General features: G+C 56.0%; 3 protein-coding genes and 1 long non-coding RNA gene across 26 annotated transcripts in view; 3 read left to right on the top strand and 1 right to left on the bottom strand.

Annotated features, from left to right (window-relative positions):
* The window catches only part of SAFB (scaffold attachment factor B), a 45,531-nt gene extending 41,053 nt beyond the window's left edge, over nt 1–4,478 (top strand). For 2 of the 5 annotated variants that reach the window (XM_016934768.4, XM_016934767.4), the window contains exons 16-21: nt 22–159; nt 397–439; nt 3,047–3,165; nt 3,352–3,449; nt 3,819–3,885; nt 4,161–4,478. In XM_016934768.4, coding sequence (XP_016790257.3) covers nt 22–159; nt 397–439; nt 3,047–3,165; nt 3,352–3,449; nt 3,819–3,885; nt 4,161–4,290 — 595 coding nt within the window. In that variant the 3' untranslated portion in view covers nt 4,291–4,478. Of the gene's footprint in view, nt 1–21; nt 160–396; nt 440–2,335; nt 2,568–3,046; nt 3,166–3,345; nt 3,450–3,818; nt 3,886–4,160 lie in introns of those variants that run through there. The other 3 variants (XM_016934765.4, XM_016934766.4, XM_063801038.1) reach the window with 2 other exon arrangements.
* Nucleotides 4,479–9,182: 4,704 nt separating this feature from the next.
* LOC134809064 (uncharacterized) lies at nt 9,183–11,824 on the top strand. The gene is made up of 3 exons (XR_010153683.1): nt 9,183–9,402; nt 10,853–11,014; nt 11,167–11,824. It is a non-coding gene; the product is annotated as an uncharacterized LOC134809064 (long non-coding RNA).
* A 2,807-nt stretch (nt 11,825–14,631) lies between these two features.
* On the bottom strand, nt 14,632–17,269 carry MICOS13 (mitochondrial contact site and cristae organizing system subunit 13). Of its 4 annotated transcripts, XR_010153682.1 has the most exons (6): nt 16,668–16,722; nt 16,265–16,460; nt 15,796–15,973; nt 15,555–15,606; nt 14,985–15,440; nt 14,632–14,858 (listed from the first exon to the last, which is right to left on the bottom strand). XR_010153682.1 is itself a non-coding variant. In XM_009434459.5 (5 exons), exons 2-5 carry the CDS (start codon nt 16,357–16,359, stop codon nt 14,761–14,763), a joined length of 423 nt encoding a protein of 140 aa, XP_009432734.2. In that variant the 5' UTR covers nt 16,360–16,460; nt 16,668–17,152; the 3' UTR covers nt 14,632–14,760. The 4 variants fall into 4 exon arrangements, 3 of the variants coding, with proteins under 3 accessions (XP_009432734.2, XP_512299.1, XP_009432735.2); XM_009434459.5 differs by lacking the exon at nt 14,985–15,440 and having other exon boundaries at nt 16,668–17,152; XM_009434460.4 differs by lacking the exon at nt 14,632–14,858 and having other exon boundaries at nt 15,108–15,440; nt 16,668–16,758.
* Nucleotides 17,242–26,243, top strand: HSD11B1L (hydroxysteroid 11-beta dehydrogenase 1 like). Of its 16 annotated transcripts, none has more exons than XM_016934780.3 (8): nt 17,242–17,485; nt 20,961–21,047; nt 21,131–21,261; nt 22,545–22,656; nt 23,029–23,120; nt 23,412–23,505; nt 23,633–23,798; nt 23,883–24,655. In XM_016934780.3, the coding sequence occupies exons 2-8, from the start codon at nt 20,975–20,977 to the stop codon at nt 24,076–24,078; spliced, it is 864 nt and encodes a 287-aa protein (XP_016790269.1). In that variant the 5' UTR covers nt 17,242–17,485; nt 20,961–20,974; the 3' UTR covers nt 24,079–24,655. The 16 variants fall into 16 exon arrangements, with proteins under 16 accessions (XP_016790269.1, XP_054529211.1, XP_063657124.1 ...); XM_054673236.2 differs by having other exon boundaries at nt 24,046–24,452; XM_054673231.2 differs by lacking the exon at nt 23,883–24,655 and adding an exon at nt 26,155–26,243 and having other exon boundaries at nt 17,369–17,485; nt 22,479–22,656.
* The last annotated feature ends 9 nt before the right edge of the window (nt 26,244–26,252 follow it).

Genomic DNA, 26,252 nt, shown 5'->3' on the forward strand with positions numbered 1-26,252 from the left:
CTGTCTCCTGTCCCCTCACAGGCGAGATGATGCCTATTGGCCGGAAGCCAAGCGGGCCGCCCTGGATGAGCGCTACCATTCTGACTTTAACCGCCAGGACCGCTTCCACGACTTTGACCACAGGGACCGCGGCCGCTACCCCGACCACTCAGTGGACAGGTCAGTTGGGCCCCTGCTGGGCGTGCGGGTTTTCTTTTTCCTGGCTCATTCTGACTGAGAACAAGGACTCCTGGGCTCTCTGAACCCACTCCGTTCATCAGATGTATGCTGAGTCAGACCCGCAGGTCTCCTGCTTTCAGTTAGGGAAATTATGCTTTTCATTGGGGGCCTGATGGTCCTCTCTTTGTGAACAAGCCTCTTCTTCCCCTTACGGTTTGATTTAAATTGCCTTTTCAGGAGAGAAGGTTCAAGGTCAATGATGGGAGAACGAGAAGGACAGGTAAGTCTGAAGCTACAGTGGTAGCCACAGAATTTCCCATAGAATGGGTTCTTTTCCCTTCAGCGTGCCTTCTTCCTGCCCTTTCTTTGAGCAAGAGGCAAAATGAGGAAAGAGAAAAGTAAAGCTCTAGAAAAGTCTAGGTTTGTGGAATGGAAATTTGGGATGATTTGGGGTTAGTCTTGGCTGTCAGTCCAAACAGTTACTCTGAAGCTGTTTTTAGCCTTGACCCCGGGGTTCTGTGTGCCACACTCACCACACAGGTGCAACAGTGCCAGGGAACCTTGGGATGTGACCTGGCTCTGCTGGGAAGTGTCTAGTGAGCCGCACAGCTGACTCAGACAGGTGCATCTGGGGAGGCTGTGGTTGCTGTGTCTGTCCTCGAGTGCCTGCCCTCTTTGGAAAGTAAGGACATCCTTCATCACCCCAGGGCCCAGCTTAGCCTTGGAAAACAACTAGATCTGTGGTCTGTGCTCATTCTCTTCGGGGGCTAGCACATTAGAACAATAAGCTCCATTTTCTCCTTCCATCTTACATTGAGACTGAGACTTCCCAGGAGAGCCTTGGACCTCTAGTGGCTTGCCCTATAAACTTGGGGGCAGCACATTGCTGTGTGGAAGATGCCTCCTCTCTGAGGACTCCACTCATGAGCCCTTCCTCCTCCTGTCAGCATTTTCTGGACTCCACCATAAGCTTCCCGCTTCTGTCCCCCTTGGTTCCTTAATGTGGCTGAGCATAGCCAAGTACTCGGCTCTGTCTCGGGATCCTCAGGAATTCCATCAGCCTCGTGGGGTTCCTTTTTCCCTGCTCCTGGAGGCAAATTATATGCAGCAAAACGTAGAACTAGTCTTGTGGATTTTCTTTGGTGGAGGAGCATACACCAATGGTTCCATGTAAAGGCTCCAGAATCAGAACTGGAGTCACACCTTGGTGTCACCCCTTCCTGCTGAGCCTGTCTCCCCAGGAGTGAAATGAGGGTAATATTCCTCCTACAAAGGGTGCGGTGGTGGGGGGTTTACATGCGGTGGGCGCATCTGTACAAACGTGTTTATCATTGCCAGCTACTTTTTTTTTTTTTTAATAGAGACGGGATCTCACTATGTTGCCCAGGCCAGTTTTGAACTCCTGAGCTCAAGTGATCCTCCTACCTCGGCCTCCCAAAGTGCTAGGATTACAGATGTGAGCCAGCACACCTGGCCACCAGCTGCTTTCATGCAGGTGTTAGATATGCTCTCCTAACAGTGGAACGCGGTTCGATCCCTTCTCCTCACATACACAGTCATAAATGAGTCGTCAGAGTTACCCCAAAGGGAAATGGTGACATCTCCCTACAGAGAAAACTAGCACAGAACTTATGGGCCTCATTGAACAGTTACGTGGGTTGGTTGGACAGAAAAATGTTGGTTCAATTTTCAGACACTAAGGAGAGCTTATTTCAGGAGTCCCTTTTCTTACTTTGTTGAGGGGAGGCATCAGAGCACATGCTGGGAGGATAGGCCAGGAAGCAGGCAGTGGTAACGTGGGACATCGTGCACGTGGTGGAGCATGCCGCCATCTCTCCCTTCACCCTGGCAGAGCTCTCCGTTGAACGGGGAGGTGAACTTGGACATGGACAACAACCAGCCTGTGTCAAGGGGGTTTCCTTACCAGGACTCCTTTCTAGTTTCCTTTCACCTACAATGTGGTCATGGGGCAAAAACCCCAGAGACCACATATGTATTGGTGGAAAGAGAAAGAACAGGACTGTGGAGCCAAAGCTACCTCACTAGCTTTTGTGAAACTCAGGCTGGAAAGTGCTTCCAGCCACAGAAATAGGCTGTGGGTGTAAATATTAACCTTGGCCATCAAATAAGTAGGCATAGAGTGTGACTCGCCCTCTCTTGGTCTTCCCTGAAACAGCAGGGTCAAGAACTCCTGGTCTGTGTTAGCCACGTGGCTTACAAAAACAATGACACAGAAGAGGGAAAGGTGGGACTAGCCAAGCGGAAGGCCAGCCGTTTATCTCTCAGTGTCCTGTGTCTTATATCCTGAGCAGAGCAAGGTGCAAGACCCTGGACTGGGCATCCAGCAGAAACTTCCGAGAAACTTGACTGTGAGGAAGGATGCTTGCCTAGCAATTGGTCGGATGAAGGGCTCCATTTGATACTTCCTTCACTGTGGAAGGAAGAAATTTGTAAAAATTATTTCCAGAATATGCACACATTAAAAGTTTATAAACCTGACCTTTCTTTAGTAGAAGACAGTAAGAGAATACTGTTGGCTCTGGGCACTAACCATTTGAGCTGTGGGACCCAGGGAATCTCTCTCGTAAGCATCATCTTTAGTGGGTGACTCCTGGTGGCCCTCCCAGCTCTGGTGGTGCTGTGGGGACCTGCCTTGGAGATGCCTTGGTACTAGTACCTTTTTTGTACCAGGCCATGAGCCTAGGGCACAGGGCCTCTGGCCTGCAGATTTCAGGAAGGCAGCTGTGTTGTGTGAACCGATACAGCCTGCCAGCACTTCTGTCCCGAGTGACTGTCGTTGTCATCGTTAGCATGTTGCCTGAAAAGCCTTGGGGTCTGGGCGCTGACACTGAAGATTTTTTTTCCCTTCTGGCTCTGTGATGTCCAGCATTACCCAGAACGCCATGGAGGACCAGAGCGCCACGGCCGGGACTCCCGCGATGGCTGGGGGGGCTATGGCTCTGACAAGAGGATGAGCGAGGGCCGGGGGCTGCCTCCTCCCCCCAGGTTTGTGTCCCACACCCCACAGTACCTGACCCCCCCCCCCCACAAGGGGGCCCGCAAGTCGCTGGGATGTGGGCACAGGGTGGGAAACACAGAGGGATTCACTCTCCAGAAGCCGCCACAGTTATTAGCACAAGAGCCAGAGATGGGGGCAATCCAAATCAGAGATGTCTCTCTTTCAAGGGGCAGACGTGACTGGGGGGACCATGGCCGAAGAGAGGATGACCGGTCATGGCAGGGCACGGCCGACGGGGGCATGATGGACAGGGATCACAAGAGGTGGCAAGGTGAGGAGCAGCTCTGGGCTGGGACCAGGATGTGCTGGGGAGTGATGGAAAGATGGAGGCCGCGCCTTCTCTCCTTGGGGGAGCACAGGAGGTGCTCTGCTCTCAGTGCTGGAATGAGGAATGAAGAGCACTCCAGACACCGCCTGCTCTCTGGTGGTCTGGCCCAGCAGTTGGACAGTGGGCGTTCCCAAGTTCTCTCTGCTGGGAGGAAGCTGGACGTCTATGGTCCCTGTGCCCAGGTGTCCTCCTGGGACCCGCTAGTTGTGGGTACCTGGGGGCCTCACCAAAGGGAGTGGAGTGGGCTAAATGTGCCGTGGGTTCCACGCCGTGTGCGCAGGTTCCCTGTGTGAAAGCACGTCTGTCTTCCAGGTGGCGAGAGAAGCATGTCCGGTCACTCCGGGCCTGGCCACATGATGAACCGAGGAGGAATGTCAGGGTAAGGCATGCTGGGGGCGGCGCCCCTTCCCCCTGCTTTGCATATTGGCCTACCTTGCTGGAGGCTTAACAACCAAGTCCTTCCAGCTAATGCCCCTCCCCCCAAGGGTGACGTGAGGCCAGGCATGGGGTACTGTGGAGGCTGCTGCCACTCAGGAGGGGAGGGCATTAGGAAGGGGCCCTGCCTGCAGGCAACACCCAGGGAAGCCGTGCAGGCTGGGATGGGCCGGGGAGCAGGAGGACTTCGCAGTCAAACCAATGTGAATTTGTTCCTAGGCGCGGCAGCTTTGCCCCAGGCGGGGCCTCCCGGGGCCACCCCATCCCACACGGTGGCATGCAGGGCGGGTTTGGAGGCCAGAGCCGGGGGAGCAGGCCCAGCGATGCCCGCTTCACTCGCCGCTACTGAGTACTTGGAATCCTGTGTCCTGTCACGTGGCAACAAGGCTATGTTCTGTTAGGAGTTACCTTAAACTGTGTAAAAATATTTTTTTTTAATCTGCTGCCATATTGTAGCTCAATACAATGTGAATTTGTTTTTCGTTTTGGGGTTTTTTTTTTTTTGTAATAAATGTGTTTCCGTTCACATACCCTTTATTTAAAGTGTCATTTCTTTATTTCTGCCTCTTTAAATGAAACGAAATTAGACTTTTAGTTGTATTGATATACACTGATTGTTCCTTTTTTTAATTATTATTATTATTATTATTATTATTATTATTATTATTTGAGATGGAGTCTCGCTCCGCCACCCAGGCCTGAGAGTGCAGTGGCGCGATCTTGGCTCACTGCAGCCTCCACCTCCAGGGTTCAAGTGATTCTTCTGCCTCAGCCTCCCGAGTAGCTGGGACTACAGGCGCCTGCCACCACACCCGGCTAATTTTTATATTTTTAGTAGAGACAGGGTTTCGCCATATTCGTCAGGCTGGTCTTGAACTCCTGACCTCATGATCTGCCCGCCTCGGCCTCCCAAAGTGGTAGGATTACAGGCGTGAACCACCACGCCAGGCCGACTCTGTTTATTTCTAAATATGTATGAAACGCATGTGATAGAAAACCTCTGGGAAGGCATCCGGGTGTGGAAGAGGCTTTCCAGTGAGACAATGATTGGTTTTCGCATAATGGGCCTGTGCAGTGCAGGTTTTGCCTGACTTCTCAAGTCACCGAGTTCTCCTTTAATGTTAGCCCAGACCGGGCTGCTTTGCTCTTGGGTACTGGGTGGCATCCCTGTCAGGGTGTGGGGGTCTCAAACCCTGTTGATGGACACTGGCGGATGCTTCCCCTGCGGATCACACTCGAACCAAGCCTGCGAAGATTTCCAGCTGCCACTCTCCACACTGACTTGCCAAAGCCCAGTCACCATCATCATGTGGATGCTTCCGCATTACCTTTTTACTCAGAGGACAAAGTGTTTTCACGGCAGAGTCGGGTGGAAGCAGTGAAGGCTGAAGGTCATCAGCAGCATCTCAGGCCTGAGGTGTGCTTGTGCACAGGCTCAGCCCCCTCGTGCCAGGATGGGGCTCTGACCAGCCCAGGGCTGGCCTTTGTGTCAGCCGGAAGGGACGAGCCCAACGCCAACCCTCCACACACCAGCAGCAAGCTGGAGCCACGGCATCTGGGATCCAGCACCTGTCCTAATCCAGGAAGCCAGGCCAGACTTGGGACATACCTCAAACTGTGAAGCAAGTGCCTCCCCCATTTTGTAAGCCTCACTGTAGTGGAGAGCGGGGAGGAAGCAGTGTCCAGCAGAGAGGAAGACGGCGGAGCCCCAGTAACGCTCTAGGGTCCCTTCAGCTGCAAAGGACAGATGACCCCACCAATACCGGTGGTGGCTTAGATGGTAAAGGGGGGCCCTTCCCTGCCTTAACGGGAAGTTTGTAGGTAGGCAGTTCCCGGGGCTCACTGCAGCCCACCTCAGGCTCTGTTTCTCTGAGGATTTTGGGACTCTCATGGATGATGGATGGCTGAAACAGCTCCAAAAATCCTATCCACCCACAGTGTGGGCATCATCGGGGCTATCCAGCAGGAGAAGGAAGGGCAGGAACGGGGACTTGAACTCACAGGCCTCTTGGCAAACTTACCCCTGAGGCTCCTTAGCCAGAACTCGGTCCTGTGCTCGCCTTTCTTGCAACCTGTCCCTGGCGAAGATGGAATGTTTCTCTTCAGAAGGGATGTGACATCCAGGAAGGAACCCAGTGGTAACCCCCAGCAACCACGTTCTCAGCCTTCCCCTCATACCTTTTTTTTTTTTTTTTAAACTCAAGCTGTTCACATTCTCTGTACTTTTTTTTTTTTTTTTTTTTTTTTTTTTTTTTTTTGAGACAGAGTCTCCCTCTGTCTCCCAGGCTGGAGAGTGCAGTGGTGCGATCTCAGCTCACTGCAGCCTCTCTCTCCTGGGTTCAAACAATTCTGCTACCTCAGCCTCCTGAGTAGCTGGGACTACAGGCGCCCACCACCATGCCCAGCTAATTTTTGCATTTTTAATAGAGACGGGTTTTCACCACATTGGGCAGGCTGGTCTCAAGCTCCTGACCTCAGGTGATCTGCCTGCCTTGACCTCCCAAAGTGCTGGGATTACAGGTGTGAGCCACTGCACTCAGCCCCATTTTTTTTTGAGCCATATGCAGTTGTGCATGCCAGTAATCAATCCCAGCTACTTGGGAGGCCAAGGCAGAAAGATTGCTTAAGGCCAGGAGTTAAAGCCCAGCCTGGACAGTATACCAAGACCCCATTTCTTTGGGTTTTAGGGGGTATTTTTTGAAATAAGAAATGACGGGCTGGGTGCGGTGGCTCCGGCCTGTAATCCCAGCACTTTGGGAGGCCAAGGTGGGTGGATCACCTGAGGTCAGGATTTTGAGACCAGTATGGCTAACATGGTGAAACACTGGCTCTACTAAAAATACAAAAATTAGCTGGGCGTGGTGGTGCACGCCTCTAGTCCCAGCTACTCAGGAGGCTGAGGCAGGATAATCATTTGAACCCAGGAGGTGGAGGTTGCAGAGCCAAGATCGCACCATCACACTGCAGCCTGGGCAACAGAGCAAGACTTCGTCTCAAAAAAAAAAAAGGAAATGAAAGAAAGAAATGACAGATTCCACTAGCAGAGAGAGATGAGGTCTGTGAACATCTGGGGCATGTCCCTACAGACTCTTTTTTTTTTTTTTTTTTTTTTTTTGAGACGGAGTCTCACTCTGTCGCCCAGGCTGGAGTGCAGTGGCGCGATCTCAGCTCACTGCAAGCTCCGCCTCCCAGGTTCACGCCATTCTCCTGCCTCAGCTTCCCAAGTAGCTGGGACTACAGGCACCCGCCACCATGCCCAGCTAATTTTTTGTATTTTTAGTAGAGATGGGGTTTCACCGTATTAGTCAGGATGACCTCGTGATCCTCCTGCCTCGGCCTCCCAAAGTGCTGGGATTACAGGCATGAGCCACTGCACCTGGCCCAGACTCCCATTTAACTGCTTTACATGGCCTCATACATTCCTCCCAGGTGTCATTATCAGCCCCAGTTAACAGAAGACAAAACTGAGGGCACAGATTGGACACTGTACCTGTAAGAACCAAATGCCCACAGCAATGATTCTAAACCCTAACTGCATCACCTACATGGACCTACGAATCAGAATCTATGGCAGTTATGGAGTTCTCTAGGGCCACTGTAACAAATTGCTACAAGCTTTTTGTGTGTGTGAGACAGTCTCCTGTCACCCAGGTTGGAGTGCAGTGGTGCAATCATAGCTCACTGCAGTCTCCATTTCCTGGGCTCAAGCGATCCTCCCACCTCAGCCTGCCCAGTAGCTGGGACTACAGGTGGGTGACACCACACCCGGCTAATTTTTGTATCTTTTGTAGAGATGGGGTTTCATCATGCCCAGGCTGGTCTTGAATTCCTGGGCTCAAGCAGTCTGCCTGCCTTGGCCTCCCAATGTGCTAGGATTCCAGGCACGAGGCAACGCAGGCAGCCCAGTCTCCTAGGCAGGAGAGATGCCTCGGAGTGCTTCTCCCTGGCCACAGTCTTGAGTCATTTGCATGGGATGTTCTACTTCTAATGCCCAGGCAGCTCCCTTGCTGTCCTGCTACACAGGGAAGGACGGGGATTCGGCCCTGCTGTCAGCCAGGCACTGAGCTGTACCTGCTCTTCCCCACCATCCTCAATATCACCCCGGGAGGCTGTACAACCCCATTTTGCAGACAGGAAAACTGATGCCTAGCAGGGTGAACTGACGAGTGAGGACAATCCACTGGCAGTGGAAAAGATCCAAGCTTCGAACCACCCATTCATTCAACTCCCATTTCCACAGCCCCCCTCTCAAGCAGGGTCCCCGGCACTGACCAGATGTGTTCACACAACAGACCCAATCAGTGCCTGCCCTCAAGGTGGGCACACGTGCATGTGGTGAGCTTATGAAGTGCAGCTTAGGCCAGGCGCAGTAGCTCACACCTGTAATCCCAGCACTTTGGGAGGCCGAGGCAGGCGGATCACAAGGTCAGGAGTTCGAGACCACCCTGGCCAATATGGTGAAACCCCGCTTCTACTAAAAATAGAAAAAATTAGCCAGGCACAGTGGTGGGCACCTGTAATCCCAGCTACTCAGGAGGCTGAGGCAGGAGAATCGCTTGAACCCGGGAAGCGGAGGTTGCAGTGAGCCGAGATCATGCCACTGCACGCCAGCCTGGGCAACAGAGCAAAACTCCATCTCGAAAAAATAAAAAAGGCCAGGTGCGGTAGCTCACACCTGTAATCCCAGCACTTCAGGAGGCTGAGGCAGGCAGATCACTTGAGGTCAGGAGGTTGAGACCAGCCTGACCAACGTGGTAAAACCCCATCTCTACTAAAAATACAAAAATTAGCCAGGAGTGGTGGCCCGTGCCTGTAATCCCAGATACTCAGGAGGCTGAGGCAGGAGAATCGCTTGAACCCAGGAGGTGGAGGTTGCAGTGAGCCAAGATCACGCCATTGCACTCCAGCCTGGGGGAGAAGCGCAAGACTCCATCTCAATAAAAGGAAGTGCAGCTTCATGGTACAGGTTGCCCTGGCCACAGAAGGAATGGAGGCGTTTCCTGGCTGGGGGAACACACTGAAGGCTCTGAGGCCAACAGGAGCAAACTTGTGGGAGAAACTGCCAGAAGGCTGTGGGGGAAGAGGGGAACGGCCACAGGGGACAGCACCATGTATTTTTAACACTCTGGGAGTGAAAAGTCTCTGGCCATGGGCTACTTGGTGGTCTCTTGAGGTTGTTCTATACAGTAAGAGGAGTCTTTTCCCTCCAAATCTGGTCCCCATCCTTACACGTGTCTCCAGGAAGCAGCTGAAGCCCAGGTCCCAGAGGGATAGACCTTGCCCTTAGTTTCAGCACGGCAACGTACATGAGTGTCCACTTCGGCCTGCACCTCAGCCAGGGAAACGTCTTCATTGTTGGCCATGCCTCTAGTGGCAGCCAGCCCAACAATGCCAGGCTCTCCCCAACAGCAGGCCTTCACTGGCAAGACTCTCTGAACCAAGATGGACCATTGCTTTGTGGGTAAGTGGAGTAGACAAACCAGTCCTCATACATCCATCCACCAACGCATTCACCCATCCATCTATCCACCCACCCACCCATCCATCCACCCATCTACCCACCCACCCATCCATCTATCCACCCACCTACCCACCCACCCATCCATCCATCCACCCACCTACCCACCCACCCATCCATCCATCCATCCTTCTTCATCTAATCCATTCATCTATCTACCTACCTAACCACCCACCCAACCACCCATCCGTCCATCCACCTACCCACCTACCCATCCATCCACCCACCCACCCATCCACCCACCCGTCTACCCACCACCCATCCATCCACCCGTCTACCCACCACCCATCCATCCTCCATCTAACCCATGCATCCTCCATCTAACCCATGCATACCTATCCATCCATCCACCCAATCATCCAACCACCCACCCATCCATCCATCCATTCATCCATCCATCCACATACCCATCCATTCGTCATCCATCCACTCACCCACCCCATCCATCTACCCCATTCATCCACCTATCTATCCATCCATTCATCCACCCACCCAGTCATCCATCCATCCATCCATCCACCCACCTATCCACCCAATCCACCTACCCACCCGTCTACCCCATCATCCATCTACCCACTCACCCATGCATGCATGCATCTACCCATCTAACCACTCATCCCATCCACTCATTAATCCATCAAGCCTTTGACTATACTCATCCATTAATTCATCCATGCTTACTAATCATCATCTTTTTATTATTTTTTTCTTTTTTTTTTTTCGAGACAGAGTCTCACACTGTCGCCCAGGCTGGAGTGCAGTGGCATGATCTCGGCTCACTGCAACCTCCACCTCCTGGGTTCATGACATTCTCCCGCCCCAGCCTCCCGAGTAGCTGGGACTACAGGTGCCTGCCACCACGCCTGGCTAATTTTATGTATTTTTAGTAGAGACGGGGTTTCACCGTGTTAGCCAGGATGGTCTAGATCTCCTGACCTTGTGATCTGCCCGCCTCGGCCTCCCAAAGTGCTGGGATTACAGGCATGAGCCACCGCGCCCAGCCTCTTATTATTAGTATTATTTAGTTTTGAGACGAAGTTTTACTCTGTCACCCAGGCTGGAGTACAGTGGCACAATCTCGGCTCACTGCAATCTCTGCCTCAAGTGATTCTCCTCCTTCAGCCTCCCCAGTAGCTGGGACTACAGGCGTGTGCCATCACGCCCGGCTAATTTTTGTATTTTTTTTAGTAGAGACGGGGTTCTGCCATGTTGGCCAGGCTGGTCTGGAACTCCTGACCTCAGGTGATCCACCCGTCTCGGCCTCTCAAAGTGCTGGGATTACAGGCATGAGCCATTGCGCCCAGCCCATGCTTACTAATCATCTTCCATACCCCAGGCTCTATGCTGGGGTTTGGGAACATGCCTACTATTAACATATGGTCCCTTCTCTCAGGGAGCCTGCATCCTGTTGAGCTAAGTCACACAAACGCAAACTGTGGTGCCCAAGGAGAAGAAAAGGTGCTGAACTGTGCCTCAGAACAGGGGCATGGTGACCCTGCCTGTAGGAGAGGAGTCTGCCAGGATGAGGACGGGAGGGGTCTTACTCTCCTGCAAGGTGAGATGAGGCAGGGTGTGCAGGGACCTGGTGCCCCTGGAATGCAGAGGTGGTGTGGGGGTTGAGGCCTGGAAGTTCTCTCCCAGCCTCAGCCTCAGCCTCAGCCTCAAGGAAACCACCCCTCCCCTTGGCCTGCCTCTTCCTTCTTCCAGAGACCACCCCTGGGGATGAAGGACACCAGCCCTCCGGTGGCATCAGTGCCAGAGGGGTCAGAGCACAGGGCTTCCACTGTTGCCTCTGCCATCGCCTGCCTCCAGGTAAGTTCTTGCAGTTTTCTGAGCCTCCGTTTGCTGACCTGTAAAATGAGGCTACTGAGCTGCTCTTAGGATTTCGGGATGAAGGCGCCATCGCAGAACTGCATTCCCTCTCCCTCCAGCTCCAAAAACTGAATTCCGCCAAGGCATAGAGCAGCTCTTAAGCCCAAGTTCACTGGGATCACTACTGAAAGTGACAGGAGGCAGCCAAGTGTCTAGGCAGATAGGGACAGGTCCCAGTGAAACCCCACCTTCAAGCCAAAAATAGCCCGAAAGCTGAAAGATCAGACTGCTGGTCCTGGAGGAAACCCACCACCCAGAGTGAGAACTTCTGTTCCTGTTTGCCCACCCTTTCCTGGTTGATTCTTTCTGAACAATGCCTTTTAACCAGTCGAATGTTGCCCTTTCCGATACTATCTATGGCCTGCCCCTCCCCTATTCTGAGCCTATAAAATGTCCTGGACCCAGCTACACGAGGAGGAGAGAACCACCCCCCGCATCCTCCCTCCACTGAAAGCTGTTCAGTCGCTCAATAAAATTCTTCTCCTCCCTCCTCAGCCTTCAATGTCCAGCGTATCCTCATTCTTCTTGGGCGCAGTACAATAGCCCGGGAACCACGGAACGCAGGTACAAGCTATAACACAGGCGACTGAGGCATGCCAGCATGGCCAAGCGAGGCCCAGGCTAGGCGTCGCCGGCTGGAGGTCCCTGGCTTGCAAAGTGTCTGAGAAGAAAAATCCTACATGTCTACTGACAGCAAACTCATTTCCAGGACCATGTTAGATGGGAAGATGCGTGGCTGTCAGCTGCTTCGGTTGTCACCTTGTCCTTTCAGATTTAATTAAAACTGGCTGCTCAGCACTCAGCCCACACGGGGAGAAGCCAGGTTGCCGCTGGCCCCTATGGCACCGGATGGATGGGGCCAAAGGTGGGCTGAACATGCTCTGGGCTGGTACCATGGAGACCCTGAGCCCAGCATCCCCCCAGTCAGGGTTGGGGACCCTCAGGGCTCACGTTGCTCCTGGTTACCTTGGCTTTATTATTAAGAGACAGGGTCTCACTGTGTCACCCAGGCTGGAGTGCGGTGGTGGAGTCATGGCTCACTGCAGACTCAATGTCCCAGTGATCCTCCTGCCTCAGCCGGGGCTACAGGCACATGCCACCGCACCCAGCTAATCACCTCCATTTCTGCTGCACCCACCATTCCTTGGGATGGCGAGTTAGCACTCACTCCAGGCCAGGGCCGGGCAAAGTGCGCTCAAGGCTGGAGCGGGACCACGGGCAGCTGTGGTGACAGCTGAAAGGAAGGGCAGCCACTCGGTGTCCCCCACGCCCCAGCCCCAGCTGGCCTCCGCCTATGGACTCCCCCTGCTCTCTCTTCTAGCTCTGCCCAGCCCACATCGTGATGGGCTAGCTTTCCCTGGACTCCGTTCCTAGCCCGTCCTGCTTCCAGCTATCAAGTGACCCCAGCTGTCAAATGGCACTGTGCCACATGCCAGCCTTGCCTTGCTCTGTGGTCTTGGCTGTGGGTGTGGTCAGGTGTTTCCCCAGCCCCTTCCCGCCTTCCCAAAGTCACCCCTAGACCTGCCTCAGCCACCTCTGCTTTCTGGAGCTCCACTTCCATGGCCCCCCAACTCCCCTGACCCCAGGCATGTTCTTGCACACAGGTGCCAGTGGATGGGTGAGGACGAACTCATGGGATAAAACCTGTGACCCCAGGGAAGAACTAAGCCACATTCGTGGAGCTGCAGGACCCGGCCGCCTGGATGGAGGGGAGGGGCCAGAAAGCAGCTGCTCACTGGCTTCGTCCAGTCCTTCCCCTCTAACAGTGACGGTAACAGGTGTGAGGCTGCAGAGGCCTCCTGGAGCGGACGGACGCCCTCTGGCCCAGCCATGGCATCACAGCACCGAGTGCAAACCCCTCCTGTCCTCACAGGCTGGGGCTGGGGCTGGGTGCCTGGGTGCGAGGCGACTAGAAATTCTGCATCCCCTGCGAGGGTTTGTGGTGAACAGCTTGGGCTCCGGACAGGCTGGGCAGACAGAACTGTCTGTCTGTGCAAGTTTCTTTGTCTGTAAAATGGGCCTGAAGTCTGCTCCTTCCTGGGCCTTCGGGAAGGACTTGGTGGACAGTGTCAGGGGACAGTGAGTGCGTGGGTGCTCCGGTGAGCACCGGCTTCCTCCTGCAGCACTGAGGGTCAGTGATGCTCCCCTGCCCTGCTCATCCCTCCCTCACCCTAGACCTGCCCCCACCACTGCTAAGGCCCAGTAAGGACACGGGCATATCAGATGTGGGGGACCTGACCCGGGACCACGCTCCTGGGGGGAATGGGGTGGGCAGGCCCTGTGGACTCCCCTTCTACCAGACTAGGCCGCTGCTCCCAGCCACACCCCTCCTACGCCCTGCTCGGGCCAGTGGCTTCTCCTCTCTGAGTGGGACAGTGGGGGAGATGCCCCGGCCTCTAGTCTCTGCTCCTCTCCTCTGTAACAGCTGTCCCCTCCTAAGCTCAGTTCCCTATACCAAGCAACATAAACCCCTGAACTCATGGGAACGGGGACCCTGTCCCAGCTCGGTGAGCATCACCTGTCTGCTCCCTGCTCCCAGGGCAGCATCCTACGGAGGCCTCTGGCCCCACCCAAGCCCCCCACCACCCCCATCTGTCTGGAGCCGCCAGACTGGTTTCTGGGCACAGGCCTCTTGCCATCACCCAACCCTGTGGATCGCCCTCTGTGGCTGGGTGCTGGGAGCCTCCCAGGGCTCATGCCTGATGCGGGGGAACCATGCAGGCTGCCAGGTAGCCTGGCCAGTGTGCGGCAGGGGTGTCAGGGAAGGCGTCCCAGGGGAGAGGCGATGTCCGGGAGACCCTCTGAATGGCAACAAACACCTGGATTTCCTTCAATGACCAGGATTCCCCTGCTAGGGTTGTCGGGAGAGGGTGGAATGAGGGTGGAGTCCGGCCAAGGAAGGGCCGGGACAGGACTGCGGACAGGAGCTGAGGAGGGCAGGAACCAGTGGCCCTGGGGGCTCCTGCCCTGTGTCCCGCAGGGAAGCAGACCCCACTTCTGTCCACTCTGGCTCTTCCACTGTCCTACCCTGGTCTCAGCCCTCCAAAACCAAGACCCTCCACAACCCAGGCTTGGCCAAAGCACTTTCCTGGCCCCAGAGCACAGCCTCTGGAGCACCGGGAGCAGCCGCTCTGACCTCTTGACTCCCCGCACCAGAGCAGACGGCAAAGGGGAGTGCTATGGCCTGTGGTCAAGGTCAAGCCCTGACAAGCCATCAGGAGCCAGAAGCCCAGGCCTCGGTGCTCTGGGCACCACCAGGCCAACCCTGTGCTCCCTGGGGCCAGCACACGGGTCAGGGAACACTTCTGAAGTCCTTTATTGTGCCGGCAAGGCCGGGAGCTGCCCTCGGAGTGGGGTCCCAGTCCGGAGTCTTCAGGTCAGTGGCAGCCCTGCCCGTTCTGGCCGGGGCAGGCGGCCCCTGCTGACTCGCTACTTGGTGCGCGCCTTCACATACTCCCAGCCCTCCTTGGAGTACTCGCGGGCCTTGGAGGGGGCCACCGACAGAGCTGACATCACCGTCATGATGCCTGTGGGAAAGGGACGGCCACTGGTGATACTCCCCTCCCAGCCTCACCCAGCCTCCAACCCCTGGGAAACTCTAGAGTTGGTTTTGGGCGGTGGGGGGTGGGTGGGGGGCGGGGACGGAGTCTCACTCTGTCTCCCAGGCTGGAGTGCAGTAGTGCAATCTCGGCTCACTGCAACCTTCGCCTCCTGGGTTCAAGCGATTCTCTTGCCTCAGCCTCCCAAGTAGCTGGGACTACAAGTGCGTCACCATACCAGGCTAATTTTTGTATTTTATTTTTTTGAGATGGAGTCTCGCCCTGTCGCCCAGGCTGGAGTGCAGTGGTGCAACCTCGGCTCACTGCAACCTCTGCCTCCTGGGTTCAAGCAATTCTCCTGCTTCAGCCTCTCAAGCAGCAGCTGGGATTACAGATGTGCATCACCACGCACGGTTAATTTTTGTATTTTTAGTAGAGATGGGGTTTCACCATGTTGCCCAGGCTGGTCTCGAACTCCTGACTTCAGATGATCCGCCCACCTCAGCCTCCCAAAGTGCTGGGATTACAGGCGTGAGCCACTGTGCTCGGCCTCCTTTCCCTTTTAGATCCCTAAGAGACACGTGTCGGGCACGAAGGAGGATGGACAGAAAGGAATGGCCAGGAAGTGGGGAGAGGGGCTAGACTGGGGTGTCTCCCTCCAAGCAAAGAAACTGGGTGCCTTACCTGCATTCCAGGAGTCACGGATGGGAAAGTAAATCTTTGGAGGGGCTGGGAGCTGGGAAAAAGAGATGGGCAGAAAGAACTGGTGAAAAGGCTCAGCAGCCCATTCCCAGAGGCGGAGGGAGGAGGACAGGCCGGAGAATCAGGCCAGCATCAATATGGAGGACAACATCGTGCAGGGCTGGAGGGACCTCCCAGAGCTGACCACCCGCCAAGCCCTGGCCTCGCTCCCGGCCCGTAGTACCTGGGGTATCTGCAGGCCTGTCTGCTGACACACGTACTGGCTGAACTGGTACATGGCTGGGGGGACCACCTCCCCAGCCTTCTGTAGGGCTGCCTGGCTCTTGTCGCTGGGCCCCAGCAGCTCCTGGTCGTACACCAGGTAGACGGCGCCCCCAGCCACACTTCCCTTGATGAGGAACCTGCGGGCAGGGACGGGAGGAGCAGAAGCTCAGCGGACACTGACAGCCACCCTCAGGGGCCAAGGCCCACGGGGAGAGTGAGACCCTCCTGAGGGCTCACCGTCCACAGGGTGACACTCTGTAGTGCAGCACCGTCGACCCAGACCCCTATTATATACAGCACTCATTTTACAACGTGCAAGGCAGGGCGGCTGGACGCCACTTTAACTGATGAACTGAAACCCAGAGGGGGAGAGTGGGTCACTCAAAGTCCCACAGTGAGCAGGGGCAGTGAAGACGTAAGATCTTGACCTTCTAGAAGCCTTCCAGCCCTGGAGAAACCAAGTGTCCCTGGGCGCCTCCTGCCCGCTGTCACTCGCAGCTCCGAGCATGCATTCACTTCTCATCCACGCCAGCGGCAGGATTCACCGGCATTCCCACTTCACAGAGAAGACAACTGAGGCTCGGAGGCGGAGGCTGACACCGCGAACGGAACGCCAAGGGCTCGCTGGGAAGCAGGAGGGAGGGGATTGGCGACCTTGGGAAGCCCCACCCCGCTGAAGCCTCAGTTTCCCTATCTGGCCCATAGGCGGGGGACGAAGGGGAAGTGACTCTACGGGAAGCGAAGAGCAGATCGGGACCAGACTGGAGACAGGGATGCCCACAAAAAGGGACTTTTTCGGGGACTCGGGTCCCCTCCGGCGCCCCCACGCACCTCATCAGCGACCACACCCGGGCCACCATGGTCGCTCGGATCCACGCGCAAGGACACTCGGCTCGCCTGTCGCTTCCTGTCGCGGCGCCGCAGAGGCCTCTGGAAGGTGTAGTCTTTCTTGCCCGACGCAAGGTCCTCTGGGAGTCGTGGTGTCTTGCGGCTCTGAGACTCCAGAGAAGGGCTGCGGTCTCGCAGCGGAGGGCCGCTGGGAAATGGACGCTTTAAGGCCCGGGCCGCCGCAAGGCTGTCTGGGAAATGTAGTCAGCACGGCGCTGTTTGCACCTGGCCGCGGAGCCTCCTGGGAAATGTCGTTCGGCCCGGCCCAGCCCTGGCACCGTGAGGGGAAAGAGGCATCAGGTGCCTGGCTGAAGCCTGAAGGTGACCCGAAAAGAAGTCAGAGCCCGAGAGATCCACCCGCGCCCGCGCGGGGGACCAAGGGCCCGGACTTAAGAAGAGTGTGCCTACAAGGCAGTTGTCACGGCAACGAGAGGGCGGGATTGTTCGAGAGCTGCGGCCCCCTCACGTGATCGATTCGGAGGCGGGGCGTCCGCCCAGGGGGCGGGGCCGGGCCCCTGCTGGGAGGTGGAAACCAGGCGGGGACTGTTGCCCGGCGACGCTCCGGCGCTGGGTCCCCGAGGCCCGGCCCCTCCCCGGGAGGAGGTGGGCTTCGAGTCACGTGACCCGTGCCCTACGGGAGGGGTGCGGTCGGGGACCCGGCAGGAGGCGGCCGAGAAGAGAGGACCGTGGGGGCGTTCGCGTGGCTCCCAGCCCGGGACCCCACCCCCGCTGGACAGTGGGGGAAACTGAGGCCTGAGCGGGTGAGTGCACGGTTTAGGGGTGCGCAGAGGGTCACACGCCCGCTTTGTTCAGAGGGGAAGCTAAGGCCCGCCGAGGTCAAGAAGGGGCCGATGCGTTCTGCAGGGCTTCCCCCCATTTCTCCAGCATTTCGGCCGGGCTGCTTCAACCGTTCATCTGCCCATCCATCCATCTGTCCCCCACCCGTCTATCCATCTGGCCATCCACCCATCCATCCTTCCATCTATGCATCCACACTTCCGTTCATCCATCTGTCCGCCCATCCACCCACCCATCCATTCATCCATCTGCTCCCCCCATCCTTCCACTCATCCATCTGTCCACCCATCCATCTATTTATCTGGCCATCCACTCATCTATCCGTCCATCCATCCATCCATCCATCCATGCATCCGTCCGTCCATACATCCATCCTTCCATCCATTTATGTGTTCCCCCCATTTATCCATTCATACATCCATCCACTCATCCATCTATCCACCCATACATCTCTCCGTGCATCATCCATCCATCCACCCATCCATCCTTCTATCTATGCATCCATACATGCATCTGTCCATGTATCCATTCATCCATCCACCCAATCGTCCACCCGTCAGTCCATCTGGTCCCACTTCCCCCTGCCGGGCTGCTGCAGTCAGTGTAGAGCTGGGGGTGGAAAGAGGGATGAGCAGAGGGGCTTCATGGGCTGTCCCTGGAAGGGGAAAAGGTGGAAGCTCGTTTCTTGCTGTGGGCATGCCTGGTGTGTCTGGGGAAGGTGAGGAGTTCATTATTTTGAGAACTGAACGATTCATAGATGGGGCCGTGGGAGAGGAGGATAGACAGGTAGTCAGGGGCTATACCTGCAGGGCCTCATGGGGTGCAGTGAGGAGCCTGGTTTCCATCAGTTGCAGTGGGGACCCCTGAGAGGGTTTGGAGCAGGAAGGGCCATGGCCATGTTGCTTTTGACACAGACGCCTTTGGCTGCATTGACAGAAGAGGCAGGGAGAGAATGAGTATGGACATGGGGAAGCCAGTGTGGAGGTGGGGGAGACCAAGTGGGAGATGGAAGGGAGGCCAAAGGAAAGATGGGGGTGGTCAGGCCCAGGGTAGGGTCTAGGAGGGAGGTGACAATCTGGGAGTCCTGGAGAGAGAGAGGAAGGGACAGCTGGGGAGAGACTGGAGAGGGAGAACTGATAAGATCTGAAAACCATGAGCTCATGGGGGTGAAAGGATAGAAGGAGGTGAGGACAATACCTGGGTCTCCCATTTAGGGACAGGGGACAGTGGGGCTATTTCTGTGATGGTGAGCTGGGAAGAGAAGCAGGTGTGGGGTGACATGCTGAGCCTGGATTGGGTCCTGCTGGTTCTAAGGGGCCTGGAGGTTGTCAAGAGGAGACACCCAGAAGACAGCAGAGGCAAAGAACCTAGGGCTGGACCTACAGATGGGAGATTTAGGGACTCCTCAATGATCCGCTCCATCTGGTCTGTCTCAGCTTCCTGGTTCTGGAAGTCCCCTTCCCCTTGTCCCATTGAATTTTTTTTTTTTTTTTAAGACAGAGTCTCACTCTGTTGCCCAGGCTGGAATGCAGTGGGGCGATCTCAGCTCGCTGCAATCTCCGCCCCGCTGGGTTCAAGCAATTCTCCTGCCTCAGCAGGAGACCCCATCTCTACAAAAAATACGATGATTAGTTGGGCGTGCTGGTGCACCCACCTGTAGTCCTAGCTGCTCCATTGGCTGGGATCACAGGCATGTGCCAGCATGCCCAGCTAATTTAGTATTTTTAGTAGAGACTGGGTTTCTCCATGTTGGTCAGGCTGGTCTCGAACTCCCAACCTCAAGTGATCCACCCACCTCGGCCTCCCATAATGCTGGGATTACAAAGTGTAATCCCAGCCTGTGCAACAAGAGTGAAACTCAGTCTCAAAAAAAAAAAAAAAAAAAAAAGAACCTGGACTGTTTCTCTCTTTCACCTTCTCCCTGGAATTAGTGAATCAGCTCCCACAGCTGAAATCATAAATCATATCTTCATCTGGATGACGCAGGCACCTCTGTCTCCAACCCAGCCCCACGTGTCAAATTCCTTCTGGGTGTCTCCGGAGAGTGAGCTGTCTCTTGGCTTCCTCACCTCTCGCCTCCCACGTGCCTCACATCACTCCATGATCAATCTGGTACCTATTGAGCACCTACTGTGTACCTGGCACAGTTTTGGGCTCTGAAGACCCAATAGTGAACAAAATAGAAGATTTCCATTTCCTTCCTGCCCTTATGGAGCTGATGGTCTACAGGGAGAGAAGGATGGTGGAACGAGTAACAAATGATCCTTGGGCTGGGCACGGTGGTTTACACCTGTAATCCCAGCACTTTGGGAGGCTGAGGCAGGAGGATCACTTGAGCCCAGGAGTTCAAAATCAGCCTGGGCAGCATAGTGAGACCCCATCCCTACAAAAAATACTATGATTAGTTGGGTGTGCTGGTGTGCCCACCTGTAGTCCCAGCTGCTCCATTGGCTGAGGCAAGAGGATTGCTTGAGCCCAAGAGGTCCAGGCTGCAGTGAGCTATGGTCACACCACTGCACTCCAGCCTGAGCAACAGAGTGAGACTCTGCCTCAAAAATAAAAAAAAATAATAAAAAAAAGGAGGCCCTCACTTGAAGGAGGTCACTGTTCTTTGTTTGTTTGTTTGTTTTTGATACGGAGTTTCGCTCTTGTTGCCTAGGCTGGAGTGCAATGGCAAATCTCGGCACACTGCAACCTCTACCTCCCAGGTTCAAGCGATTCTCCTGCCTCAGCCTCCCAAGTATCTGGATTACAGGCATGTGCATGCCTCAGCCCCCTGAGTAGCTGGGATTACAGGCACCTGCCACCGCGCCCGGCTAATTTTTGTATTTTTAATAGAGATGGGGTTTCACCATGTTGGCCAGGCTGGTCTCGAACTCCTGATCTCAAGTGATTTGCCCGCCTCAGCCTCCCAAAGTGCTGGGATTCCAGGCATGAGCCACCACATCCAGCTGAAGGAGGTCACTTTTGCACTGAGACTTGAAAGAAGTGAGAGAGCAAGCCATTGGGTTATATCCGGGAACAGCATTCTAGGCAGTAGGAACAGCCCATGAGAAGGCCCTGAGGCAGGATGGTGACTGGCTGGTTTAAAGGAACAGCGAAGGGTCTGTTTTAGTGGAGCGGAGTGAGCAAGGAGGACAGGTCCACACAGGGCGTTTGTAGCCACCAAGGAGTCTGGTTTTTATTCTAACTGGAACAGGAAGGATTTTCAGTCCAGGAGAGGCAAGGTGTGTGGATGGAGAGGGCTGAGAAGGGTGGAGGGGGAGGGTGCAGGTGCGGTGGTTCATGGAGCCACCGTGGTGGCCTGGACAGGTGGTGGCTGTGGAGGTGGATAGGAAGGCGTGGATCCAAGGCGGTGGCATCACCAAACACCCACCAAACACGGGTGGCTGTGGGCCAGGCCTGTGCCGGCCACCTCTGTCCCCTGTCCCTCTGCAGGCCCACAGAGGACCATGAAGGTGCTTCTCCTCACAGGGCTGGGGGCCCTGTTCTTCGCCTATTATTGGGATGACAACTTTGACCCAGGTGAGCACCTGGGGTTGAGGGAGGGAGAAACCGGGCCAGCTGTCCTGTCCTCCGCCCAGAGTGACCACCCCGGCTATGGCCAGCCAGCCTCCAGGGAGCGCGAGTGCTGCTGACAGGGGCCAATGCTGGTGTTGGTGAGGAGCTGGCCTATCACTACGCGCGTCTGGGCTCCCACCTGGTGCTCACTGCCCACACTGAGGCTCTCCTGCAGAAGGTGAGCCACCCCATGTCTAGATGAATGGTGGGGGTGCTCGTGGGGGGTGGGAAGAGAGCCTGGGTTTGAATCCCTGCAATGATCCAGGCTTCCCGTGTGACCTTGGGCAAGTCGCCTAACCTCTCTGAGCCTCTCAGTTTCCTCATTTGCAAAACGGGGACAATAAAACCACTTTCTGGCCAGGCACGGTGGCTCACGCTTGTAGTCAGCACTTTGGGAGGCCGAGGCAAGTGGATCACCTGAGGTCAGGAGTTCAGGACCAGCCTGGCCAACATGGCGAAACCTGGTCTCTACTAAAAAGACAAAAATTAGGCCAGGCACGGTGGCTCATGCCTGTAATCCTGGCACTTTGGGAGGCCAAGGCGGACGGATCACTTGAGGTCAGGAGTTCAAAACCAGCCTGGCCAACATGGTGAAACCCTGTCTCTACTAAAAATACAATAAATAAATAAATAAATAGCCGGCGTGGTGTCAGGCACCTGTAATCCCAGCTACTGGGGAGGCTGAGGCAGGAGAATTGCGGAACCCGGGAGGTGGAGCTTGCAGTGAGCTGAGATCGCGCCACCGCACTCCAGCCTGGGTGACAGAGCGATACTCCGTCTCAAAAAAAAGAAAAAAAAAATTAGCAGGGCATGGTGGCGCGAGCATGTAGTTCCAGCTACATGGGAGGCTGAGTCAGGAGAATCACTTGAACCCCGGAGGCAGAGGTTGCAGTGAGCCGAGATCGCACTACTGCACTCCAGCCTGGGCAACAAAGTGAGACTCTGTCTCAAACAAACAAACAAAAAAACCCACCTTCTCATGGGTTAGGATGTTGTGCCAATGCAGTGAGACGGTGACTAGAAGATGCAGTGTTTCTTAACAAATGAGAGTATTGAGTGTCCAGGCCTGTGCTGATAGCCAGGGTTCTTAAACTCGAAGGGAAGGATGGGCACTTCTTAGCAACAAGCAGCCCATTGCTACTTCAAGGAAGGGTATGGCTCTTGGGCACAAACCTTTCAATATTTCAAGAGAAGCTAGCAATCAGGAAATTGTAGGTGAAATATCCTGTTTTAGATGTTGGTGATTGACTAACCACCAAATTGGCCAGCATTCTGGCCCGCGGGCTTCCACTTTGCGCCCCTCAAGCAGTGGTAAATTTTTGGGAATGATGTTGAATGGGGCCCGAGGCTCAGAGTAGGGGAGGGGTTTTCAGGCGGGGGCCTCCCTATGGCCAGCAGGTGCGGTGGAGGGGGAAGCGCTGCTGTAGAGGAGAGGCCCACGGGCAGCTCTGGCCCCCCCAGGTGGTAGGGAACTGCCGGAAGCTGGGCGCCCCCAAGGTCTTCTACATCGCGGCGGACATGGCCTCCCCTGAGGCGCCCGAGAGCGTGGTGCAGTTTGCGCTGGACAAGCTGGGTGAGGGGCTGGGCCTGAAGCCTGGAGTCCGGGACCGTGGCCTAGGCCTTAGGGACAGGACCAGAATTGGGCTGTGGGTGTGGCTACAGTAATAGGTGTCTCAGGGCGGAGACGTATGGGGACTGCGGGCGTGGTCGGGGTGGAGTCTCATTGCGTCTGGGGGAAGACCTCTGAACGGGGCCTCGTTGAATGGGAACCAAACCTTGCTAGATCCAGGGAGTAAGGCCAAGGCTGGGTGTCTTTGATCGTAGTGGGAGTTACCTGGGGCGGAGCTCACTGGACCAGCGCTCTGGGTGGAGCTAAGCTCGGGGGCGGGGTTTGATCGTTTCCTTGGGGAGGGGCCTCCGGGGCTGACTGGCGTTTCTGGGCCAGGCGGGCTGGACTACCTCGTGCTGAACCACATCGGCGGCGCCCCGGCCGGCACGCGAGCCCGCAGCCCCCAGGCAACTCGCTGGCTCATGCAGGTGCTCCGCTCCTCCGCGGCCCCGGCCGGCCCCTCTATCTCAGGGACCGGTGGTCCGTTCCCTTCGCGGTCCGGGTTCTGCCTTCTCCAGGAAGGGCTCTCCACCCGTCCCGCCCCAGCCACGCCCCTCCTAGCCCAAGCCCCTGCTCCGGCCTTGACCCCGCCCTCGGGCCCGCCTTCCGGGTTTCTGGCCCCGCCTCTGACCCGGCCCTGGCCCCCGCCCTCTGGGTTCCTGGCCCCGCCCTGCCCCTGGGCTCCGCCTCTGCCGGTGACTCGCGAGTGCCGCCTGCAGGTAAACTTTGTGAGCTACGTGCAACTGACGTCGCGGGCGCTGCCCAGCCTGACAGACAGCAAGGGCTCCCTGGTGGTGGTGTCCTCGCTGCTCGGTGCGTGCACCCGGCCCCGGCTCTGCGGGACGGGGAGTGGGGAGCTCGATGCGGGTGAGCCTGGAGGGTCTGGGCAGGCTTCCCGGACGAGGAGGAGCCACTCAGCCGCTGCCGTCCGCGCCCCCAGGCCGCGTGCCCACGTCGTTCTCCACTCCGTACTCGGCGGCCAAGTTTGCGCTGGACGGCTTCTTCGGCTCCCTGCGGCGGGAGCTGGACGTGCAGGACGTGAACGTGGCCATCACCATGTGCGTCCTGGGCCTCCGAGATCGCGCCTCCGCCGCCGAGGCAGTCAGGTGAGGCCCGGACAAGCTGGGGGCTGGGCTGGGGGCCATGGCCCAGCCCCAGCCGCAGTCCCCACCGTGCCCTCCTGTCCCCAGGGGAGTCACGAGGGTCAAGGCGGCCCCGGGGCCCAAGGCAGCCCTGGCCGTGATCCGCGGCGGCGCCACGCGCGCGGCCGGCGTCTTCTACCCGTGGCGTTTCCGCCTGCTGTGCTTGCTCCGGCGCTGGCTGCCGCGCCCGCGGGCCTGGTTTATCCGCCAGGAGCTCAACGTCACGGCCGCGGCTGCAGCCTGAGCACCGGGGGGTGCCCCTCCAGTCCCAGACGGCAATGTTCCTCCCTCCAACTGTCCCTGGAGCCAGAACACTCACAGAGACACCCCTGAGAGGGTGGCCACAGCCCAAAATGAAGTCATCAAGACAGAAAAGCAAAACCGAGAAAAACGACGGGCACCTGGAACCAGTCACGGCTTGGGAGGTGCAGGTGCCCCGTGTTAGGCGCCTTTGTCGGGGACTTGCAAGGCCTCACCTGTTTGGCCATGATTGATGACGTGACTGCTTCCATTTTGCAGATGAGGAAACTAAGGCTCAGAGAGGCCACGCCACCCTTGAGCCACCCATGGACCCCTCTCCATCTCCTGCCTGCGCCTCTAAGTCTCTGATTTATTCTTTCCATTCATTCCATCTGGGAGGAACCCCCCCAACTCCTGCCAGCTTCCCCTAGCTGGGGTCTCTGGTACTCTTCACACCTGCAGGGGCGTCTACACTGTTCGTCTACCTGGTGGCAGGGTCTGAGCGGGAGGAGGAGGGAAAGAGTGTGTTCTGAGCTGGACCCAGCCTCTTGTTCAAGAATAAAAACTCTTCTTCTCTTGCATATCTGTTGTTCAGATTCCTTGGTAATTCCAATTTGCTAGCAGCCAGCGGACAGCGGGAGGGGGTGTGTGTATCAGGGGCCTTGACTCTCAATCCCATTTCACAGGTGGGGAAATGGAGGCTGAGAGGGCCAGGAGCAGTGGCTCACGCCTATAATCCTAGCACTTTGAGAGGTCAAGGTGGGCAGATCACTTGAGGCCAGGAGTTTGAGACCAGCCTGGCCAACATGGTGAAACCCTGTCTTTATTTATTTATTTATTAGACGGAGTCTCACTCTATCGCCCAGGCTGGAGTGCAGTGGTGCGATCTAGGCTCACTGCAACCTCTGCCTCCGGGGTTCAAGCGATTCTTGTGCCTCAGCCTCCCAAATAGTTCAGATTACAGGTGTGGGTCACAACGCCTGATTTTTGTATTTTTAGTAGAGACGGGGTTTTACCATGTCGGCCAGGCTGGTCTCGAACTCCTAGCCTTAGGTGATCCCCCTGTCTCGGCCTCTCAAAGTGCTGGGATTACAGGTGTCAGCCACTGCACCCGGCCACAAACAAATATTTTAATTAAAAAATTAGCCAGGCGTGGTGGCATGTGCCTGTGGTCCCAGCTAAGGAGGCTAAGGCAGGAGGATCACTTGAGCCCTGGAAGTCAAGGCTGCAATAAGCTATGATTACAGCAGTGCACTCTAGCCTGGGCGACAGAGCAAGACCCTGTCTGGAAAAAACATGAAAGCGCTAACCCTAATTAGAGCAGCCCTAAATTGAGACTCTCTTCTTGTATATTAGTAGCATTAAAGGAGAAAAACTGGAAACTTGTGTGTTTCTGCCACCCGATTCAGTTATTTAGCGTCCCGTCCCTACACCACCTAAATTACATCAGATGTCCCCAACGGGCACTATTACACATTGCTGTATTCAGACCTAGTCTAGAGCTTGACCAATTGATAACAAAACCAATACCTTTTTTTAAAAATGGAGTTTCGCTCTGTCGCCCAGGCTGGAGTGCAGTGGTGCGATCTCGGCTCACTGCAACCTCTGCCTCTTGGGCTCAAGCAATTCTCCTGCCTCAGCCTCCTGCGTAGCTGGGATTACAGGAGCATGCCACCACGCCTGGCTATTTATTTATTTATTTATTTATTTATTGAGACGGAGTCTTGCTCTGTCGCCCAGGCTGGAGTGCAGTGGCACGATCTCGGCTCACTGCAAGCTCTGCCTCCTGGGTTCACGCCATTCTCCTGCCTCGGCCTCCGGAGTAGCTGGGACTACAGGTGCCCACCACCACGCCTGGCTAATTTTTTGTATTTTTAGTAGAGACGGGGTTTCACGGTATTAGGCTGGTCTCGAGCTCCTGACCTCGTGATCCACATGCCTCGACCTCCCAAAGTGCTGAGATTACAGGCGTGAGCCACCGCGCCCGGCCTAATGGGCGTTTTAACAGTTCATACAGTTTGGTATTATTATTCCCGCTCTACAAGTGAAGAAATTCTGAGAGGTGATGTCGTCGATGCAGGGTCGGCCCGAAATAGGCGGAGTTGGGATTCGAACTCATTTCACAGGCAGAGCGAGGAGAGCAGCCATAGCCACCCCCACTGGTTCCGACTCCAGCTC

This window comes from Pan troglodytes, chromosome 20 (assembly GCF_028858775.2).
Source record: "Pan troglodytes isolate AG18354 chromosome 20, NHGRI_mPanTro3-v2.0_pri, whole genome shotgun sequence".
NCBI lineage: Eukaryota > Metazoa > Chordata > Mammalia > Primates > Hominidae > Pan > Pan troglodytes.